Consider the following 22386-nt stretch of genomic DNA (forward strand, 5'->3'; position numbering starts at 1 on the left):
TCAGACTAGGGAAATTCCTTTCTCATTTTAAAAATTTCACATGAATGAATGTGGAATTCTATCAAATGCATTTTGTACTTTTTTTTTTTTTTTTACATTTAATCTGCAATTATTTTTCCTATAATTCACCACACTGTTTCTTTTTCTGAAGATTGCATTTCAGGCTTACTGTCACCCTAGGCCCATGGTATTCTACTTTTTTTTTTTATGATTTTTAATTTACTTATCTGATAGAGAATGAGAGTTATCACAGGAGGAGAGAAAGAGAAAGAGGCACTGAGCAGGGAGCCTGATATTCTAATATCATTGCTACTTTCAAGTTATTCTTTGGTTTTTGAATGTATATGATTTAATGATTTCTAATTGTAATAGACTGCAGTCAATGTGTGTGTTTGAAAGGACACCAATCCATTATTGGCTTAGGATTTCTCCATGCCTGTTGGGATCACTTAAAGATGAAGGCTAAACTAACTTATAGATATGCTTTTCTTAAAGCACCTAATCTTTTGGGTACAGATTACACACACACACACCTCCATTTATTTATATATACACATATATAAATATACGTATTTATGTATATTTCAATAGCTCAATAAGTCAGGCTTTTAAGTACAATTGCAAAATCTAGATTCTAATTTTTTCTGTGATGATTTCTGAGTATTCAGAGAGTGGTCAGCTAATGCATCCTACAATTTCAGCTTCTGGAATAGCATAGGCCAGTCTCCTCCTAAGAAGAGCTGTTCAAACTGATGAAAACACAGGGACTGTGCCTGTTTGGGGCTCAGGCAGTCTAACAAGGTCATAAAGAGTTATTAGGTTAAGACAGGAAAGAAGTAGGGACCCAGAGAGATGATCTCAGCAATTGAGGCCACTTTCTCCCAAAGTGTTTGCCCACTCTCCAGTGAACATGGCTGAAAGGTCAGAGACCATGAACAGGCTGACAGCCTCAGAGACAGGAAAGGACAGAAATTGAAGACAAGTCCCTGCCAAAGAAAGGGCACTTGAGATTAATTTTGAGTGGTAGACACTCAAGATCTAACAGATGAGATTTATAACACTACAAGGTAAGACAGGAAGCTGCTGTCAATGGGACACCTGAGTGGCTCAGCGGTTTAGCACCTGCCTTTGGCCCAGGGCATGATCCTGGAGTCCTACATCGGGCTCCCTGCATGGAGCCTGCTTCTGTCTCTCCTGTCTCTTTCATGAATAAATAAAATCTTTGTTAAAAAAAAAAAAAAAGGGTGGGGGCAGCCCCGGTGGTATAACGGTTTAGCACCGCCTGCAGCCCAGGGTGTGATCCTGGAGACCCTGGATCGAGTCCCACGTCGTGCTCTCTGCATGGAGCCTGCTTCTCCCTCTGCCTGTGTCTCTGCCTCTCTCTATCTGCATCTGTATGAATAAATAAATAAAATCTTAAAAAAAAAAAAGGAAGTGCTATCAAATAGAAACTTACCATCTGTGTTTTGGAGGAAACATGATTTTCTAAGACGGTTGTATAGGACTGGACTGTATCACTTACTTCAAGCCTAGAAAATAAGTATATATCATCTGTATTCAAAAGTTAAGTATGTAACAAACGTTTTATGCAGCCAATGGAGCACCACATAAAAACAAGGTACAATGTTAAAAAAAAAAAAAAACTACTTTTAACTAATGGTCATGAAAGATTTACTTATTTGAGCGAGAGCTAAACCGCTGAGCCACTCAGGTGTCCCATTGACAGAGTAAAATCATTAAATCATATACGTTCAAAAACCAAAGAATAACTTGAAAGTAGCAATGATATTAGAATATCAGGCTCCCTGCTCAGTGCCTCTTTCTCTTTCTCTCCTCCTGTGATAACTCTCATTCTCTATCAGATAAGTAAATTAAAAATCATAAAAAAAAAAAGTAGAATACCATAGGCCTAGGGTGACAGTAAGCCTGAAATGCAATCTTCAGAAAAAGAAACAGTTAGTGTGGTGAATTATAGGAAAAATAATTGCAGATTAAATGTAAAAAAAAAAAAGTACAAAATGCATTTGATAGAATTCCACATTCATTCATGTGAAAAGAAATTTTTAAAATGAGAAAGGAATTTCCCTAGTCTGATTGAGGATTATCCCCAAAAAATCTTCCTAGAAGCATCATCATGTTAGAAATAATACTTTGAGGATCTTCCATTATAGTTAGAAAGCAACCAAACAGTAATTGCTCTTTCTTATGACCCCATGTCCTGTTGGAGGTCTGAGCACGTGTTAGAAATCTTGCCCTGCTGCCTGTACATCAGACAGTTTCCATAACTCCTGAGCTTATTTGCGTAGGGGTAAAATGCACACATAAGTGGAGGGGCAGAGAGTGAATCTTAAGCATACTCTCCACTGAGCACCCAGCTGGATCTGAGCCAAAACCAAGAGTCAGATGCTTAACTGACTGAGCCACCCAAGTACCCTGATAAGTTTGTTCTTAAAACAAAAATAAGTTCAATGTTTGGCTTCCTCAGCATGTATCCCAATAGCCACAAACTATATATCCCCAAAGCCTATTTTACAGTTAATTGGAATAGATTAGGCTTTTTTGTTTACAAACCTCCAGGGTTTTAATACAGTGACCAATTCCTATAATTTAATATAATCTGACTCCACTTTACCTCCGATTTGAAGATCGGTTGTTATAGATCTTAATTTCAGCTCTACTTACATTTTTGCCTCTCTCATAGCTATGCCCATGGTGGGTGTGACTTTCCGTAGACTCTGTACAAAGGATGAGGCCGCTCCATAATTTCTCGTAGGATAGAGTATTAGCCAATGATCTAGTGACTTCACATTGAGTAAGGGTCCACTTCCGGTCTCTCTCAACCAATCTGCAAACTGTGGATGGGAGTCAAACTGGAAGACATAGTATAAGACTTCAATTTTTAAAGAAATACCGACAAAGAGCCTTTCTATTGCAAATTCTTGCTACTTCCTACTGAAACGTTACAATTTTAAACTTTGGTCATAACTGAATTACATACTCTTCCCTTAAGATAGTGGTAAGTAATACTGGGATTCTATCATGGGTTACTCTGGATTGTTTGGATTCTAGCTATTTGACTCTTAAGGATATACTTGGCAGATTGTTTTGCCACGAGAGATGTCCACAACTCCAACCATGGTAAACTATAGAGTTTACTATATGCCAAGGATGTTACATGCTTTCTAACTGAACACCTGCTCGCTCTCCCCTAGAGAAAGGACAAACAGCCCAAGAAGAGAGAGCAGTGAGTTACTGACCTGACTTAGGTCCTCTGCATTATTATTCATTTGGCCCCAAATGACTGCAAAAGTAACTAGAACATGACCATTTTGAAGCTGTCTTACCGCTCTTCTTCCTTGAAAAATTCTTACTTCTTTCAAGATCCTTCCCGAGAAGGACACGAAGTTGGTATCAAATTTCAAATCCCAGAGTTGAAGTTCCCGTTGTACCTCCCTATTTCTGAAAGTTAAAATATTTCCACAGAATAGAACCAAAGGAAATAAGCAAAAATGATGATCCATTTGCAAAATTCTAGTTAATCTAAGATGCCTTGTTGTTTGTCTTCTGTATTGACATGTTGCAGAGAGAGGGTTTCTAGTACTCTGAAATCATGTCCTTACTCTCACATTTGTGCTTAGGGTCTTTCTATTTTGTTCTTCCCCTCCAGACCTCCTCTAACTTTGCATCAATGGAACAAATAGAGTTGTTCCCACAAGAGGTCGTTTTCTTCCAACCTGTTGTTTTTTAGTTGGAGAATCTGAGATATCAAGAGTTCTGCACGGGTCTCATCTTCAGGACACACACACAAAGACACAGAGAGAAGAATAGGACTTACGTTTGTATAGTATTCATCAGTTTCCGTAATTCGTGCTGCCTTCTTTCTGGATCCAACCTCATATGAAGAGCCAAGTCTCTCATCACCCTGTAGTCTTTTCGCATTTTATCTGATAGACCTTTAAAAAGTTAAGAAGATATAGCTAAACAAGCAAGAATAAATATGTATGTGAAGAAGCCTTGATGATTTTATCTGGAAGAGGAAGAGCCAATGGAGAGAACACAGCTCTGGGTCATTATGGAGTACTGTGAGAAGCCTGTACTTCTACATCATAACATCTGGGGCTTGAAAGGGGTGGTCTTCTATGAGGACTGCATAAATCTGAAGTACCTGTCAGGTAGCATAGCTCAGGAACCAGCATTATAGGCTTATGGGGTGTGTCCTGTTGGCTCTTTTTCCATTTGCCTTTGCTGATCAACAGTGGCTGAGTTAGGTCAGTAACCTCTGTATTATACTGCTGCTCAAAAGAGGTGAGAAAGAACACTGGTGTGACTGTCAGCAAAGCCTAGTCAAGTCACCTAAATAGGTACAAAAAAGTCTGGATCACCAACAGAGGCCCAGGGGTGTGCTAGGAAGACTATTTCCCCAAGTTTAAGAACACGTTAAAGATACTCTTAATAGTCTCTTAATTTAGATGTCCCAGGGATGACCTCTTTTTTCCTTGTAAGCACACATGGCCCAGGAGAACAAGACTCTCATAAACATTGTGTTGGGGTCACTGTACCAGCCTTCTTTGACTTGCTATAGGTAAATGCAGGACCAAGCCTTGAATTACATATTTCTCACTATAGTACTGCCTTAAAAAATTAAGGATGTAATTAAGAACTTTGAAGAGGATTCCCACATTAATGGGGGACGACAAACCTGGTCACTCCTTGCAGCTGCAATACTACAGCTATTCCAAACATGCCTCCTGCATCATCGAAACTTTTCCGCCAGGAAAAGGCATTTGCCAAGACATCTATCCAGAAGCTCCTATCCCTAGGCTGCAATTCCTGTACAATAAAGTGCCTTTCCTCTCCCACATAAAGTGATGGTCTGTCATAGATCCTTCCATGCTGACCAGTGAGATCCTCATCAGTCACCAGTTAGCCACATGAATTCTGGTGGGATTGGTTAAGTATCTTGAGAATGTCAAAGGAGTTCCAGAGACAAGAAGACTTCAAATCCAGTGTTCATGGTGCTTTACCTCTGGAGCTGAACTACTACTTTTAATTCTCTGTAGTTATTTGAAAGGCAGCTGGGATTCACCTCCGTTCCCCTGCTTCTAGAGTCTTAAGGCAGGAGCTTGTGCAAGTATATGTATATACATGTGTGCGGAATCATGGCATCATTTTAGGGCCTCAATCACCACTCCCACCACTGAGACTAGCACAGCCTTTGTACAAGCTGTTCTGTCGAGAACTTTGAGAAACACACTATTAATTCTCATGGCTGTCCTGTGATATCCCATACGGATCTCCTACAACACCAACTTCTGCATCTCCACAGGAATTTCCTTGTCCCACTTTGCATTACTATGAAAGCTTTTCTGCAAGCCAGGATTGTGCTTTCCTTTTAAGGGCTCATCTATGGATTTCAGGATTTTTCTAGATCTCATGACAACACAACTAGATTGCCATCTGTTATTATACTGAGTTCCCACCAGGACATCCCAAGACTACTCAAGTCATTTCAAAGGTCACCTAAACCAATGACTTTTGAAGTAAAATCTGGAGAATGAGCAAGCAAATATCAGCCTGATATCCCTGTCTGCAACTCCATCATAGGCTATGTCAACCCAACAATCCCCAAGCCAGCTCCTCACACAGAATCTCCCATTGCAATAAGTGATGCCAGCCTCCACTCACTTCCTCAGATAAAGCCAGAGACTCCTCTTACCATTACTCACTACATTTGAGCCATCAAAAGTCCTCTTGTCTGCCCCATCCATTCCCTTTCTAATCCAGGTTACCATTATCACTGATCTAAATGGACTTAAGCACCTCCCTACTGGTGTCCCTGCCTCCCTTTTTACCCGCATATTCCCTGTACCCATACATTCCCTGTACATTAGACCCACATCTGTAAAATAAAGTGCCCCATTTCATCTATCTGTATAGTCTCACTTAACGGTAAAATCCAATGTGTGTAGGTGGATAGAACTTTATACAGTGTGGCTCCCACGTCCTCCTCTGACGTCATATCCTGCAACCCTGTACACGTCCCACCCACAACTGGGTTTATTTCTTGACAGGACACTCTAGCCTTGTTTGGGATCTGGATACATCATGCCCATCCTGAAAGTGGTGTAAGAGACAATTCTTCTCACCTATCTGCACACAGCTTGCTCCTTTCTGACAGTCACATGCCAGCTACTCAGAGCTTTCTATGACCAGCAGTCTAAGCCACCAGACATTCTCCATAACACCTCTTGATTATCTGCATAGATTTCCCCCAATACATGCTTTCTTCTTGTCTGCCATCTCTCTTCCTGCTACAAGGATGCAAGTTCCTTAAGAACAGAGAACTCAGTAGTCTTACCAATGTATACCCAAGTTGTATAATGAGCACTCATTACATGCTTTCAGGTTAAACAAGTAAGTACTAAGCGTGGAGCACAAGTGGGGATGATGCCATAATAGCACCATACCCTTGAATGGCTGTGTACTCTCAGTGCTTCCAAGTAGCTAGGTTTTGGATTCCTAATAAAATTTAGAGAAAAAAAAAACCCAGCTTATACTTTTCTAAGTTCTTTCCGTTTGCTATAAATATCTCTAACTCCTTGAATTCTCTCTTAACTGCCAAAGCTAGAGAACCAACCTCACCACCTAGTGCATCTTTGTTCATGAAGTTTACTTGTTTCTTTGTGAATAAAGATTGAGGAATCCGGGATCCCTGGGTGGCGCAGCGGTTTGGCGCCTGCCTTTGGCCCAGGGCGCGATCCTGGAGACCCGGGATCGAATCCCACATCGGGCTCCCGGTGCATGGAGCCTGCTTCTCCCTCTGCCTATGTCTCTGCCTCTCTCTCTCTCTGACTATCATAAATAAATTAAAAAAAAAAAATAAAAATAAAAAAATAAAAAAAAAGATTGAGGAATCCATGAGTTATGAGATTTAGCACACAAGTGACATAATTTCTGATAGTAATTTTTCACTTTTTCATTTTGAACCAAGTCCTAGAGAGCTGAAACTTCTACATAGGTGAAGTCCTCATATCTGAAATTTTGCCATATTTTATTTTCAACCCACCAATCCATCAACATGTTTAAAACTATCATAGCCATGTCCAAGACTCATTAAAGAGGTCTTATTGGAGCCATTCTAATTATGTAACATATATACAAGGTACCCAAATACATGGACAAATTCATGTAAGTTATAATACCCTCCAAGAGAAACCCTGTAATATATAGATTTTGACTTATGATCTAACATGTGACTATCAGTTATACATAGGAGACATATTTGATTAAATAAGAAAAAATATTTAGACATACTGAAATAAAAGATTGCATACCTCCCTGTAGTAGTCTACAAAGGTGATTTCAGCACCACCTGATTTCTTAAATTTGGTTCTGGGATTATCCTCCCAATTAATAGCATCCACCCTATAGGTTTTGTTGTTATACCTGTGGAATATTCACAATATATGGTATTATTCCTAATGTATTCATAGCATGGGATCAGGCAAGAATTAATAGGCTTTAAATCCTACAGGTAATTGCAGGATATATCAGCTTTATTATATTCAATATATTCACCGAGTTGTACACTCTTCAACACAACCCAAACACCACAACCACGAGCAGTCACTCCTCATGTCCACTCAACTTCCCCAGTCCTTAGATAACTGCTAGTTTAAAGTCCATCCTATACGTTTGCCTACCTGACCTGTTGCATAGGAATTGAGTCATACGATATGTGACCCTTCCTGACTGCCTTCTCCCACTCAGCATAATGTCTTTCGAGATTCATTCCTGCTATAGCATATACTTGTACTTAATTCCTACTTATTGCCAAATAAAAACATAGCATATCTATAATGGGATATATGTTTCAGCGGATGAACATTCAAGTTGTTTACACTCTTAAGCTATTATGAATAATGCTGTCAGGTCTACAAAATTGGTACATTGGCCATAAGTTTTCATTTTTCTTGGGTACATAACCAGGAATAGAACTGCTGGATCACATGGCCACACTATATTTAGCATGTTGAGGAAGTGCCATACTGTTTTCCAAGGAGATCATACCATTTCACATTTATACCAGCAACGTTTGAGGGTTGGTTCAGATTTTTCACATCCTTGCCAACATTTAGTATCTGCTTTCTTAATTTTAGCCATCCTAGTGGGTACGAAGTGCTATTTCACTGTGGTTTTACTCTGCATTTCCCTCATGGCTAATAACATTGAGTATATTTTCATGTGATTATGGATCATTTTTATATTTTGTTCAGAGAAATGTTGATTCAGATCCTTTACCCATTTTTTAAAAGTTATCTTTTGACTTGTACCTGTTCTTTACTTAAATAGATGCAAGTTAGGAGATTGAGAGAAAACAATTGCAAATCACCTTTCTATCCATTGTTTTTCACTTTTGACTTTGAAGAACAAACGTGTTTAATTTGATGAAGTACAATTTATACTTTTCTTTTGTCATCCCTTCTCTGTTGGTGTCCTATAAGGGTTTTGCTCACCTAAAGAAGATTTACTCCTATAGTTTCTTCAAAGACTTTTAAACTTTTAACACTTACATTGAGGTCTATTTTGAGTTTATATTTGAGTCTATATTTGAGTTTGAGTTTAATTTCTTATGGGGGAGGGGGCGCACAGGAGGTGAGTTGGGAAGGCCTGGAACAGGGCTGCCAGCTGTGACTGCTTCTACCATGGGGCCCTACCTTCCTTTCCTGCCACATCCTGTCCCCTCCCCGCCCCTTCCCACGCCCAGCTCAGGTCACTTGTGCCATTCCTTCTGTAGGATTCCCACCCCCTGCCTTTGCTTTGTGCTTTGTGCAGTCCCCTGCACCTGATATCCCCACCCACTCCGACCTCCATCTCCAGCTCTAGCAAAACCACTGCATCTTCTGGGACTCACTAAGGTGTCCTCTGCCCTCCTTCCCGAGCCACCCCCACCCCCCACCCCCCAGGCAAAGTTGATGGGACCTCCTCCACTTCCAAGCTCCAATGGTCAGCTATGAGCACTGGGCTCTAGAGTCAAACTTCCAGAATTCAAACCCCAGCTCTTGCACAGAATCTTGGGCAAATCATTCCCATCAGTAAAATGGGTATCCGTATTTGCCTCACAGGCATAAGATAATACATCAAAAGCATTTAACACAGTGGTAGCCACACAGTAAGTGCTTTATACACTTATTTATGAGGTGTTCGCTGAGCCTGGCACCATGCTTGGGGCATTATTTTATCGAATCCTCAGGGTAATTAGATGAGATGGGTGTGGGTGCACATTTTTACAGATGAGGAAACTGAGTCTTGGTGAGGTCAAATACTTGCCCAAGAGCACATGGCTTTTGAATGGCAGAGTGGGGACTCGAACCCACGACCATCTGCCCTGCACTGAGACTGGCACACAGTAGGTTCATTTATTCATTCAATACGTACTGGTGCATCCCACAAGCTACGTGGGTGCTTCACATCTGAACCCCAAAGATTCATAACAAGCATGCCATGTGGGTGCCATTGCTACTACTCTATTTTCCCAATGAGGCAGCTGAGCTAGGAGGGATGGAGACCATCTGGTCCGTGAAGAGGCTGGGATCTGAATCATCTCCAGCTTCGGAGTCCCAGGTGGCCAACTCCCTGCTCCTGAAGTCCTGGCCCTGCAGCACCAGCCAGGTCCACCTCTGCCCTGCCAAACCTTTTCACCACTGACCTCCCCAGGTGTGCCCAGTACCACCCAGCTCCCTCTCCCCTCTGCACATAGGTCTCCAATGGAGAATCATGGTAGCAAGAGGGAAACCTTCAACCTGAAACACGTATTACTGAAACCAAAGAATCTGAAAAGGCTACATGCTGTCCAAATGCAGCTGCAGGACATTCTGGAAAGAGCAACACCATGGAGACGGCAAAAAGATCAGTGGTTGCCAGGGGTTGGGGGCAGAAAGGGATGAACAGCAGAGCGCAGAGGATTTTTAGGGCAGATAAAGAGATGTATAGGAAATCTCAGTACTTTCTGTTCAGTTTCATTGTGAACCTAAACGTGCTATAAAAAATAAAGTCTATTATTAAAAAAGAAGAAAGTAAAAAAGGAAATATCTTGTCTGTGCTCTGCTGCTACTGTAGGACGTCAGCAGGGATCCCAACGCTCCGGCACATAGGCAAAGGGCCTCCTTCCAGATGGGTTCCTCCCTGCCCTCAGCCCATCGCAGCCTGCACAGGGCTGGGGCCTTCTCAGAGAAGGGGTCTGAAGGCGTCTGGCACACAGCGAGAGCCCAGTAGCCGCTGGTGAACGGATCAAAGCTTCCTCTCCTGGACTCTTGCTCTCTCTCATACATGGTTCCAGAACAGCCCTGCCCCACCCTCCCACCCACACACTTCCACCCTGCCCTCCACATCCACACAGATGGATAATGAAAGCAGAGACACAGGACGGTCCTTCTGCAGCCCCATCTGTGCCTGTGGGAGAGAGCGGGGGGGCGGGGACATAGGTGATGAAGCCATGGCACCTGGATCTTCAGAGTCCTAGTGCTAGCAAAGTCTTCCCTCTTAGCACCTGCCCTAAACATGGCTGTGGGCCTTACAAGGGAAGCAAAAGCCTGTTTCTCAGTGGGCTGCTGCTAGGACAGCCCCAGTTAACCCTTTTCTGGGATGCTATAAATAGGCACCACGCATCGTTCCCTCAGAGTATAGGGACTGGCCAACCTGCCCTGACCTGGAAGCAGGGCGTTCTGGGCGCTGAGATTGGGTTTCCCTCACACAGGTGCCCTGCACAGGTGCTCAGACACCCCCTGACGAGAAGGTCACGCAAGTGCCTGGTTCTGGGGCATTCACCTGGGGGCATTTTGGCAAAAAGATCCCCCCAGCTACACCTCCCGCACACAGCCACTCAGGGAGATGATGGAACTGTGAAGACAGTCAATCCCCCGCCCCTCCATTCCCGGAGAAAACAGCCTGCGTGTCTCACATACCCAGCCCACGCCCTGGAGACCGGCCAGCCCTCTCCTGGGTGCTCTGCTGCTGTGTGAGGCGGCTCCCCTGGCAACACGCCCCACTTCCTCAGACCCACGGGCCTCGTGGATCAGGAAGGCACGCACAGACGCTGGAGCGGCCTCAATTCTCTCTGGGGGTCTGGGCAGCTACAGGAGATAAGAACACGAATTCCAGATGGTTGCTTCAAACAGCACAGGGTGAGCCAGAAAACACATTAGCCACCTCTAGCCTACACTGGGAGGAAAAGCAGCCAAGCATCACATCCAAGGGCTGGGTGAGTACCCTGGCTCTGCTCCCTCACCAGCTGTGTGGCCTTGGGTAAGTCACTTCACTTCCTTCGTGCTTCAATTTACTCCCCTCTATAAAAAGGGATAATAAATAGGACCTACCCCTCTGAGCTGTTTTAAGACTGAAATATGTTCATGGATGTAGAGCACTTAGCACAATGTCTAGGACACAACAGAACTTTCTGGAAAATGCTCTGTGCCTAAAATGTCCAAAACGGGATCCCTAGCCACATGCGGCTATTGTCCACTTGAAACCTGGGACAACTGAGCAACAGGATTTTTTTATTTGAGTTTTACTTCCTTTAAATGTAAACATGTAACACTAGTGGCTCCAATTGGATGGTGCAGGTCTGGAACACAGTAGGTGCCCGGTAAATGCTAATTATGATTGTTGTTAGGGGTGGTTGTTTTTGGAGGGCTCACTGGGTTACAAACTAGGGAGCATTTCATTTCTGAGCAAGCTGAGATCGGGGAAACTGTATTCATCTTCAAATTCCAGCATCTTGCTGAGCGGTTCTGAACCGCATTTGGGTTTTGGGGTTGTGGACCTCAGAGACGTACTGAGGATACTCTCTCCCTACAACAAGTACAAAGTGTCTGCATAACTTCAGGGTTGCCCAGGCCTCTAGATCCCACAGACACCTAGCACCCAGGAGGTCACTTCCGCACTGCGGGGCTGAGCTCCAGATGCTGGGGCCCTCACCCTGCCCAGGCGGGCATCTGTGTTTTGTCTGCCTAGTTCGTTCCCATGTCCCTGCCTGGTCATGTCACCTGGACTCTCCTCTGGGTCCCCTCCCTCCCTCTCACTGGGCTGACCCCACAGCATCCCTCCAGGCTTGACAGATCTAAGCTATGAGTCCCAGAGTGACTGGCGCAAAAGCCATATGTGACTGGGGCGGAGGTCCAATGAAACCTAATCCTGAATCTTCCAGGAGAACTACAGCAGGGGGGTTGGGGGGGTAAGGCGAAGCTCTCTGTCTGTTGATGCCAAGCTGGCAGGTTGTAACCTGAGAGCTGGGCAACATTCTCCCTCCCCACAGAGACCAACAAAGCAGAAAGCTAGCACAGAGAAAATCAGTGCAGAGACCAGAAAACACAGAGGGTCCTGATGACATCATTGGAACCCCTGGATAGAGCTGTACCTGAAGCTGGCCTCACTCCAAACTTCCCAAACCCCTGAAACCACAACGTCGATTTCTTAAGGCTCTCTTTCCCTCTTGGCTTGATCTTCATATATTTATTCGTTGTTCGAGCTGGCTTTGTTAGCAAGTTATCGTCCAAATTGAAATGGGTGGAGCCGGCTAAAATACCGCGCCGTGTTACTTCTCAGTTGTGTGACCTTGGTCCAGTTTCTTAACCTCCCTGAGCTTCAGTTTCTCTCATCAGTAAAGAAGAGTTGCTATTTGTACCTGCTCTATAGGAAGCTCACTTTGTGCACTAAATGAGATCAAACAAAGCAAATTAGAGCAGCATTTAATAAATGGTGGTTGTAAAGATGTCTAGTTCTCAAAAAGAAGGAAACAAATGCATGATAGTTGCTATAATTCTAACTAATTAGACGTAATTTACTAAATAATAAAAATTAAAGGAGAATCTAGTCAAGGTCCCAGGTATCATCAAGTCTCAAGTCTTGAGGCTTCCGTCCTCTGATTTTTAAGTAGGAGACTCACTGCCAAAGGAACGGTTATTGTCCTTTACAAAACTGAGTTCTTTCAAGTTTGTCCAATGAAAAAGCACAAAAATCTATTTATTTCTTGTCTTCCTCTACTACTCAAGGAAAAGTACACTGCCTCCCCCTGGCCTTCAGCACTTAGCTGCTCATCCAGGGCCTCGCGGTGGCTAAGTGACAAGACCCGCAAGCTCACTAGGGCGTCAGAATTTCTTCAGCTGAGGGATTATTGCCAGGAGGACAATGAATAAGCAGACCCAGAGGGAAGATCCAACTGCCCACCTCAGGATGTTGAGGCAGCCAGGCAAGACTCAGCCTTCCCCACCCCCGCTCAAGGGCTCGTTCCTTTGGACCCCAAGAAATACCCTCTTCCCAGTCTGCGGCACTGCTCCTGTGGCAGCAGCACCCCCAGCCTGGGGCTTACCCAAAGAGAGCAAGATCCTACACTGAGAACATCTACAAGTTCATGTGACTGACCAGACAGGGCAGCACAATGTCCTTCTGCGACTGATTTCTATCTTGCTCTTAAATGGGTAAGCCAAGCACTCTGCCTGGTCCCTTCATAAATACTGGTGAATACCTGGCAGTGATAGCATCGCAGCAGTGCTGCGCGGTACAGGATACCCTCGCCACCTGATGCACGAGGACACCAAAGCTGGAAAGGTCCAAGCATCCACTAAATGGCAGGACTCAAACTTGGAACACAAGGCTGTCCGATTCCAAAGCCTGGACCTTTTGCCAACTCCACGTGCTCAGAGGAGCTCATCACCATATGTGATAGGTCATTGGTTTCAGCTCCAGAGTGATGCGGAGCCCGGTTCCAGAGCCAGAATCCAAGCTGTACCACTGACACTGTCGGTGACCTTTGGTGACTTATTTCCCATTCCCGTGTGTCGCTATCCTTACCTTTAAGGGACAGTGTTTTATCCACTTTGTGTGGCTTCATAACAATTAAATGAGGCCATCACCATAAGATGCTCAGTAAATACTGTTTAAGAAATAAAAAAATCTTTACCCTGTTAGAATGCCTTTAGTTGAGCCTTTGCTTTTCCTGACCAGAACGAAGATTCCCAGATGGTCTTATCAGTGACCGAGTTTTAATAGGTCTTAAATACAGACTTGGCAAATTCCTTGTTGAGAAAATGCGAGAGACCTGGCTCTCGGGGAGGGATGCTGGCCAAATCTGATGGTTTGAGGTTCTTAGAATCCTGGAGCTGTCCAACTGCGTCCACTTGGAAAGCAGAATGGCATAGGCAGAAGGAAACTGCAGGCGGCCACAGGTGGTTAGGGGCAGCGCTGGGACAAGGACTTTGGTGTCCTCACTTCCCATCCTGGGGTCTGCAGCCAGCAAGTGGGGTGTCCCACTGGGGTGCACAAATGCCCTTTCCTACCTGCCGACCAGCAACAAATGCTACACTACCATTTCCCGGAGCCCTTCATGAGGTTACTGCAGGGAAGACCCAGCCAGACCGCACAGGAGACATAACCCAGCCGGAAAGCTAGGCCCCACCTGCCACCCTCCTCACATCAAACCAGGGTGCTGAAGCCCACCAGGCCCTGTGCTAGCAAAAGCTCCTGGAAGCCGCATTGCCAGAGACCTGAAAAAAGCATCAAAACACACCGCACGGATGTGGCTGCATTATTCACGAGGAGAATTTCTGCCAGCTTAAGCCTGAAAACACGACACACGTGAACTGATCTGAGTCAACCCTATAAGCATCAGAGAACCCCAAAATATCCACACCCAGTATTCCTGCATCTACTTGACTGGCAAGTATTTCTGGAACCCCTATTTGGCCAGTGGGGGAGTGGGGCAGAGTAAGGCGCTGTGGTTTCTAGCCTAAGAATTGAAAGCTCAGAAGAGAACAGCGAAGTTTCTTCTCTTGCCTAAAGACTCTGTGCCCCCGATTTGTGCCCTGCATTTATTGCTCGGCTGTGGCCAGAGCAGTCCGCAACGTGGATGAATTCATGCTTCTCCCCTTGTTCAAAATTCTCCCACGGGTCCCGTCTCATTTCCGGGGGGGCCACAAGACCCTGCAGGAATGGCCTCCTGCTCCCTCTCTGACCTGTCTCCTCCTCCCTTCTGTTCACTCCACTCCAGGCTCCTTGACCTCTTTGCTATTCATCGTTCCTGACTCAGGGCCTTTGCCTATGCTGTTCCCTCTGGCAGGAACACCTTTCCTGCAGAGGTCAGCAGGGTTCCCTCCTTCCCTTTAGGTCTCTGCTCAAATGTCATAGTATCAGAGGCCATGCCTGACCACCTCCTCTGGAAAGCACTGCCCATTCCGCTCCACTCACTTTCTTTTTCTTTTCGTTCTTTTCTTTTAAGATTTCTATTTATTTATTCAGGAGAGACACACAGAGAGAGGCAGAGACATAGGCAGGGGGAGAAGCAGGCTCCCTGCGGGAAGCCTGATACAGGACTTGATCCCAGAACCCGCAATCACGATCTGAGCCAAAGGCAGATGCTCAAACACTGAGCTACCCAGATACTCTCCACCCACTTTTTAGCTTTATTTTCCTCACAGCATTTGTGACTTCTAATACAGGCATACTTTGCTTTCTTGTACTTTCAGACACTACTTTTGTTTTTCTTTTCTTTTTTTCTTTTTACAAATTGAAGGTTTGTGGCCATCTTGCATCAAGCAAGTCTGTATTAGCACCATTTTCCCAATAGCATTTGCTCACTTCCTGATTCTGTGTCACACTTTGGTAATTCTAACAATATTTCAAAAATTCTCATTATTATTATGTTTGTCATAGTGATCTGTGATCAGTGATTATGAAAACTCATGATGGTCAGCATTTTTTTTAGCAGTAAAATGGTTTTTTTTGGAAGCCTTCACCTCCCACTCCCCTTAAAACATGTATACAATATGTACAATAAAATAAAGATAAAATTAATATAATTGTAATATGTGACATAACACAGCATTTCTAGATTAAGATGATTATATTATTAAAGATATAATAATAATTATATTATTTTCTTTAGACATAATTCTTTCGCATACTTAATAGACTACATTATAGTGTAAACACAACTTTTACATGCACTGGGAAACCAAAAAATTCCTTTGACTTGACTTATCACAATATTTGCTTTCTTCTGGTGGCTTGGAACTGAACCCACGATATCTCCAAGGGGTGCCTGCATATATTTATTGTTTATCTATCTGTCCCCCAACTAGATCCTATGCTTCATGAGAGCATGTGAGCAGGGATGCCGCTTTGCACCTTTTCTACAGTTCCTAGAGCTGCACCTGGTACATAGTTGATGTTCAATAAATATTCCTGGAAGAAAGGAGGCAGCAAAAAACGTCAGGAATGGAAGGAGGGAGAGGAGGTGGGATAGAGAGGAAGGAAAGAAGAAAGGAAGGAAAGGAAGGAAGGAGGCAGGAAAGAAAGGAAGAAGCTTTCTTCTAAGAAGTGGCAAAAAGCTCCATCTTGGACCCTGTTACCAGCTGATACTTTCTGAAGTCCAAGTCCAAACAAGACCCTCCTTGCTCATAAATTTTCTACAGCTCCCTGCCGTCTAATGGAGCAAAGCCCCGAGCAGGGTGCATCTAGCGGGCCTTTGCTGCCCCATCTCTTCCCCTACATACACCTGACCTCAAGCCATGTCTCCAGGGACTCTGCTGGACCTCTGTGAGGCCACCCTTCAGAGCTGACAAAGCAGGATTTGAATCCTGGCTTCTCCACAGACTGGCTGTGTGACCTTAAAGTGAGCTGCTTAACCCCTCTGTGCCTCCAGCTCCTCCTTTATGGAGCGAAGGAGACAAGTACCCTCCCTCCTCGGGCCGTCATGAAGAAGTGAAGGAGTTTTCCAGCACAGAGGTTTCTCCGTCTCAACCACAGTGCCAGTCTGGGCTGACACTTCTTGGTGGGGGGGGGGGGGGGGAGGGGGGGCTGTCCTGTGCATCGCAGGAGGCTGAGCAGCATCTCTGGACTCTACCCACTAGATGTCAGTCCCACCCTCGTTTTTGACAAGAAATGGCTCCAGACATTACCAAATGTCCCCTGGGCTAGGGCTGCCAGATTTAGCACTAGGCACTTTACTTCTGTTTATCTGGAATTCGAATTTAACTCGATGACCTATACGGTGTCCAGCAACCTCACCTGGGGGGCAAAACTGTTGCCCCTCTTTTATTGAGAAGAAGTAGATCCAAGTGGAAGCACCACAGGGCTCTCAGTAGAAACATCAGTTGATTCTCTCACTTCCTCCAATCTTCTTAGGATGTGAAACCCTCCTCCACCATCCCGTCACACCCCTACCCTGTCCCAAGGCTGGAAGGCACAGCTCCCCAAACGCGCCCAGCTCAGCCGCTGTGGCAAGGGCTCCCCATGGCAGCTCTCATACCAGCTCCAGTTTGCAGAGGTCCACAAGAGCCTCCTCTCCAGCACTGGCCTCATCCCCCTGCCTCCTTCCCCCGGGGGTCTGTCCTCCTGCCCTCAAGCACCTGCTTTTGTCTCTTCCAATTAAGAGGCCTCCCAGGCCTAGCCCAAGGCAAGAAAACAAGGCAGTTAGTCACTTGGCTTCCGTTATCAACCTGGCTCAAGTGGCTGGCTCCTTTAATGGCAGTCGTCATGGCAACAAGAAGCCAGTCCCCACAGCTGCCACTCTGGGAACCAAAACAAAATTAAGGGTTGGAGGCTGGGAGGAGAAAGGAGGGGAGGGCAAAGCGAGCCAGGGTGGAGCCAGAATAGAGCTGATTGGGTTTAACTGCAGGAAATCTCACCCAGGCCACCCTATCTCCTGAGTGACACTGGGGAGACAGAAAAAATAAGATGCCTGCCCAGAGGCAGCTCAGGCTAATGTGGTGGGTGTTTTCACATCGTTTATCCTGACAAGTGATCTTCATCCTCACTGGGAATAAACTGAAACTCAAACCCTTGTGAAGATACAGACACATGCCCCACTAAGGCTGTGCAATTACAAGCCATCAAGTTTAGCTCCGCCCTCTTCCTCCACCTAGCTCCTGTCCTCCCCATCCTTTTTCCCTGTGCTTTTAGGATAGGACCTCCTGCTCTGCCCCTCTGCATTTGGCACCATGCTCCTTCCTCTCTGTCCTCCAGCCACTTCAGAGTCCTCTCATCACTCAAGTTCACCGTGCTCCCTCCAGCCACAAAGTCTTTGTATATGCAGTTCCCTCTGCCAGGAATGGTTCCCCTCTGTCTTCCCACCTCCTGCCTTCATCTTAAAGGTGTGCTCATCCTTCACGTATCTTCTTAACATCACTTCCTCCAGGGCGCCTTCCTGGGCCACCTTAACCTTGTTGTATGTTCTTGTGGTGCCGAGTACCTCTCCTTCATACCTTGGTGCAAAGGCTATCATAATCCTCTGAATTACACTCAGAATGTCTATCAGGATCTGTGTACCAAAATGGGAATGTCAGCCCTATGAGGGCAGGACTTCTCTTATTCACTGCTGCATCCGCAGAGCCCAGTCCTGTGTCTGGCACACAGACACCCTTCAGTAAATAAACATGTCAGAATTTGAACCCAGCTCTGGGTGAGCCCAATGCTCCTTCTTGACCTGCTTCATGGTTCTGAGTCCTACTGGCTCCCAGAGTCAGCACAGGACAGAGCTTCCAGCCCCATAGCCGCTGCTGGCTTTTCTGGCTTCTGTGGCTCAGCCCAAGCTTGCAAACCTTGTCTAAAGAAACTGACTGTTAAGCCACCCTTTCCAGGAAGAATGACGGGAGGTACCTTTGGATGAGGCTGTGACAGGCAGGGATGTGACTTCTCTGAACCCAAAAGATGAAGAGAAGGAAGAGCAGACTTGACTCCCAGATTTCTAGGCAAAGAGTTTGCCTCCACCATTCCATTGAAGACTGGCTCTCTGATACTGGGACAAGATGCTCTCCCAAGAGGTGGGCAGAGGAAGGCAAGGAGAGAGGAGGTCTGCTTTGGTGGGGCATGGACTCATCGCCACGCCCTTAGGGGCACCCATGCTGAACAAGGGGTTCATAGAAGACTTGAACTTGTCTTCCCTTGACTGCTTCTGTGCCCTTGAGAAATCACTTATCCCGTCTGGGCCATTTTTCACCTCTGTAAGATGGAAATCATTCCATCCACAGCTGAGACTGTGGTGCCGTGGAGACACGGATGAGCACGTTTAGGATATAGAGGTAAGAGCCTGGCTCTGATGTCAGACAGATCTGGGGGGTTAAGTCCCCGGCTTTGCACCTTCTTGGCTGTGTTCTCTTGAGCAATCCACACCTCGTCTCCAGGCTTGGTTTCCTTGTCCATGAAATGGGGGCAGCCTCAGTCACCTCATAAAGTCACCGTGTACACAGGATATGGCACAGAATAGTACCCACTCTATGGAAACTCTGATTACTGAAATGATGTGCCCTGAGAAATGCAGAATTTAGAATCAGCCACCAACTTGTGGCTATAAACCTGCCTTCTGACTGCAGATCCAGGGTCAAGGACCTTTGCCCAAACTTGCGAGGTTCTGTCCCTGACCCCTTCAGGCACCAAGCAGGATGCCAAGGGGTCCCTCTGATCAAGTGATGGCCTCAGCCTTAGGCCAGGCAGAAAGCTCATTCTAAGCCCCAAACTCGGCTGCTCCCAGGACAGAGGATGCAAGCTGACAACTCTGGTCACTGGAGGCAACGTGTCCTCCACAGCTTGCCGATATTCCAAACTAGACTGACATGGGTAGGACCTCCAGGAGCATTGCACCAATGCCTCTTTCTCCAGCTGTGGAAACTGAGTCCTTGAGAGAGGAAAGGACTTGTCCAGGGCACCAAGGGAGCTCCTGGCAGAACCAGGCCAAAGGCCCAGCTGAAGCCCTGCCCAGAAGCAGATACCGAGAGGCACTGCCCTCCCTGACGCCTTGCTCCCAGGCTCTTCTACCCGTAGACCCCTTCCATTGAACCAGCAAGCCATTTCCTGAGAAACAGCCATTCCAGGGATGCCTGGGTGGCTCAGTGGCTGAGTGTCTGCCTTTGGCTCAGGGCTTGATCCCGGGGTCCTGGGATCGAGTCCCGCGTCAGGCTCTGCACAGGGAGCCTGCTTCTCCCTCTGCCTGTGCCTCTGCTTCTCTCTGTGTGTCTCTCATGAATAATAACTAAACGCTTCAAAAGAAAAGAAAACACAGCCATTCCATGTGACAATCTCCGGGGAGTACAAATTACATCTAGGTTTAAACAATGAACAAAGAGACTACATACAGGCTTTTAACCTGAAGGCTTTTGAGAGAGTTTCTATAAGACACCCTCCACCAACTCGTCATCAGAAAATTGCAGGTGTGCAGGTTTTGTTGGAAAGATGGTCTATCTAGATAGAGCTTTCTTCAGGTCCCACAATGCCTCTAAGAGGGCCAAACTGAAAAGTTCTGGGCCTTTCTGAGGAACTCCACATCCCTCATTACGGATCCTTATTCAGAAATGCCAGAATATACAACTAGCTCTAGAGCTGATTCTTTGAACAACACGAGACATGCCACACAGAGACCTACGCACAACATGCGCCCATGCTTTCTGAGGAGGGAGGGGCAGCCACAGGTCCCCTCTTCCAGGCTGTCTTTGATGGCTGACTGCCACCATGCAGGGAGGGGCTTCTGGGTGCTCAGTGCTGACACCAGGCTGACACCCTCCTCGTGTGTGCACACGCATGCGTACACACACACACACACACACACGCAATCAGGCCAGCCCCAAGGTCTACAGCCATCTGTGATCTCGGGCTGAGGACTCAAGGTACAGAGGTGATGCCGCTCAACAGCGATCGGGTCCCAGGTGAGGGATGTGAGGCAGCATAAGGAGGGCAGCACACACACATACAGTCACACACACCTGGTCGCAGCCTCACTCACGCACGCAGAGACTTACGCATCACACGGTCACACACCATACTCACAAAAACAGATCCACACACAGACACATGTACACGCAATACGGAGACACACTTGGTTACCTCCAGGCAGATGCACAGACAGCCTCAGACACACACTCACAGCACATGTCGGCGCCCACACAGGAGTGAGCGTGCTCCACACACAGTCCGGGCATCTACATGCTTCCCAGGAACCCACCACTGCAGGTTCGCCCCTCTCCGGGAAGTCGAGGGCTATTCGCTAAAGGCTAGACTGGGCTCCCAGCTGGCCCCAAGGAGAGTGAAGGGGGCGGAGGGGCAGGTGAACCCTGCCTGATTCGCACCCTACTGCGTGTCGGGGGTGGGGGGGTGGGCAGGGGTGGGCAGGGGTGGGCGAGGGGAACTCGCCTGCCAAGACGCCCTGGCACAGGCCCACAGATGGTGCAACCCAATGACCAGGGACTTTCGGGGAGGGAGTCCCCAAGCTCCTGGGGGCGGCTCTAAGGACTGAGACTTGTGGGGAAGGGGAGATGGGGGGTGTTACCCAAAGTGAACCGTTCCCTTTTCCCGAAGTCTGGTCCTCCTTCTGCAGCCCTACCCAGCCCCTCACCTCCCAGTAAGTCCAGTCAGCCCCCAGGTGCTTGCCTCCCCTTAATGAGACCCACCCACCTGCTCCTCCACAAGAGGGGGTCCTACCCAGACACGCCCGGGTGTGCCCCATCGGGGCACCCTACACACAGCAGCCAAGCATCGACCCCGTACCTGAGGCCCCCACCCCCAACTCACCCGCCTCCAGTCCTACCAGGTGAGCCCCACAGCTCAGGTGGCCGCCCCGCTGCCACGGGCCCCCACCCCTTTGGAGACCCTTCCCCCGGGGGAGCTCCGGCGGCTCCCTCCGCAGGGTCGCGCCCCCGGCCACCCCACCCCCGGCACCTACCTCCTTCTTGACAGTGCGCAGCAGCCTCTGCCGCGTGTCCGCCTCTGTGGGACGAGACGGGGGGACGGCGGGTCAGCCGAGCGCTGGGGGCGGGGGCACGGGCCGCCCTCCCGCCGCCCCCGCGCCCCGCGCCCGCTCACCCGCTTACCCGCGGGGCCCGAGGCCATGGCCGCGCGCGCTGCGTTCCCGACCGGGCGGCGGCGGCGGCGGCGGCGGCGGCGGCGCTCGCTCGCGGGCTCGGCTGCAGCAGCCGCGGCGGGGCGGGGCCGAGGGCCCGGTGACGTCAGGGCCCCCCGCGCGGCCGCCCCGCCCCGCCCCGCCCCGCCCCGCCCCTCCCGAGCCGCCGCCGCGCGGCCGGGCGCCCAGCGGGAGGGTCCTCCGGGCCGCGCGCACGCCCCAGGCCTCGCCCGGCCCCGCCCCGCCCCCGCGGGCAGCCCCGCCCACCACGCGCGGCGCCGCAGTCCCACCCCCTGCGGGGCGGGGCGGGGCGGGGCGGGGCGGGGCGGGGCGGGGCGGGGCTGCGTCCCTTCCTGGACGTCCGCTCGGTGCCAGGCTGGAGGCGGCCGCGGGAGCCGGTGGGACTGTTCCTGACGCTCTCTGGGCCTCAGTGTTCTCATCTCTAAAATGGACAGAATATGGGACGCCCGGGTTGCTCGGCGGTTTGGCACCTGCCTTCCGCTGGG

The 22386-nt window shown here is 47.7% G+C and overlaps 1 protein-coding gene across 1 annotated transcript in view; it reads right to left on the reverse strand.

Annotated features, from left to right (window-relative positions):
- LOC140594273 (piwi-like protein 1) overlaps nucleotides 1-22097 on the reverse strand; it is a 54113-nt gene extending 32016 nt beyond the window's left edge. The window contains exons 1-6 of the mRNA XM_072725181.1: nucleotides 21852-22097; nucleotides 21704-21747; nucleotides 3836-3953; nucleotides 3345-3459; nucleotides 2683-2870; nucleotides 1457-1529 (exon numbers count right to left, since the gene is read on the reverse strand). Of these exons, the coding sequence (XP_072581282.1) occupies nucleotides 1457-1529; nucleotides 2683-2870; nucleotides 3345-3459; nucleotides 3836-3939 (480 nt within the window). The 5' untranslated portion in view covers nucleotides 3940-3953; nucleotides 21704-21747; nucleotides 21852-22097. The remainder of the gene's footprint in view (nucleotides 1-1456; nucleotides 1530-2682; nucleotides 2871-3344; nucleotides 3460-3835; nucleotides 3954-21703; nucleotides 21748-21851) is intronic.
- Nucleotides 22098-22386: the final 289 nt, after the last annotated feature.

The sequence above is a fragment of the Vulpes vulpes genome, chromosome 10 (genome assembly GCF_048418805.1).
Source record: "Vulpes vulpes isolate BD-2025 chromosome 10, VulVul3, whole genome shotgun sequence".
In the NCBI taxonomy this organism is placed as follows: domain Eukaryota; kingdom Metazoa; phylum Chordata; class Mammalia; order Carnivora; family Canidae; genus Vulpes; species Vulpes vulpes.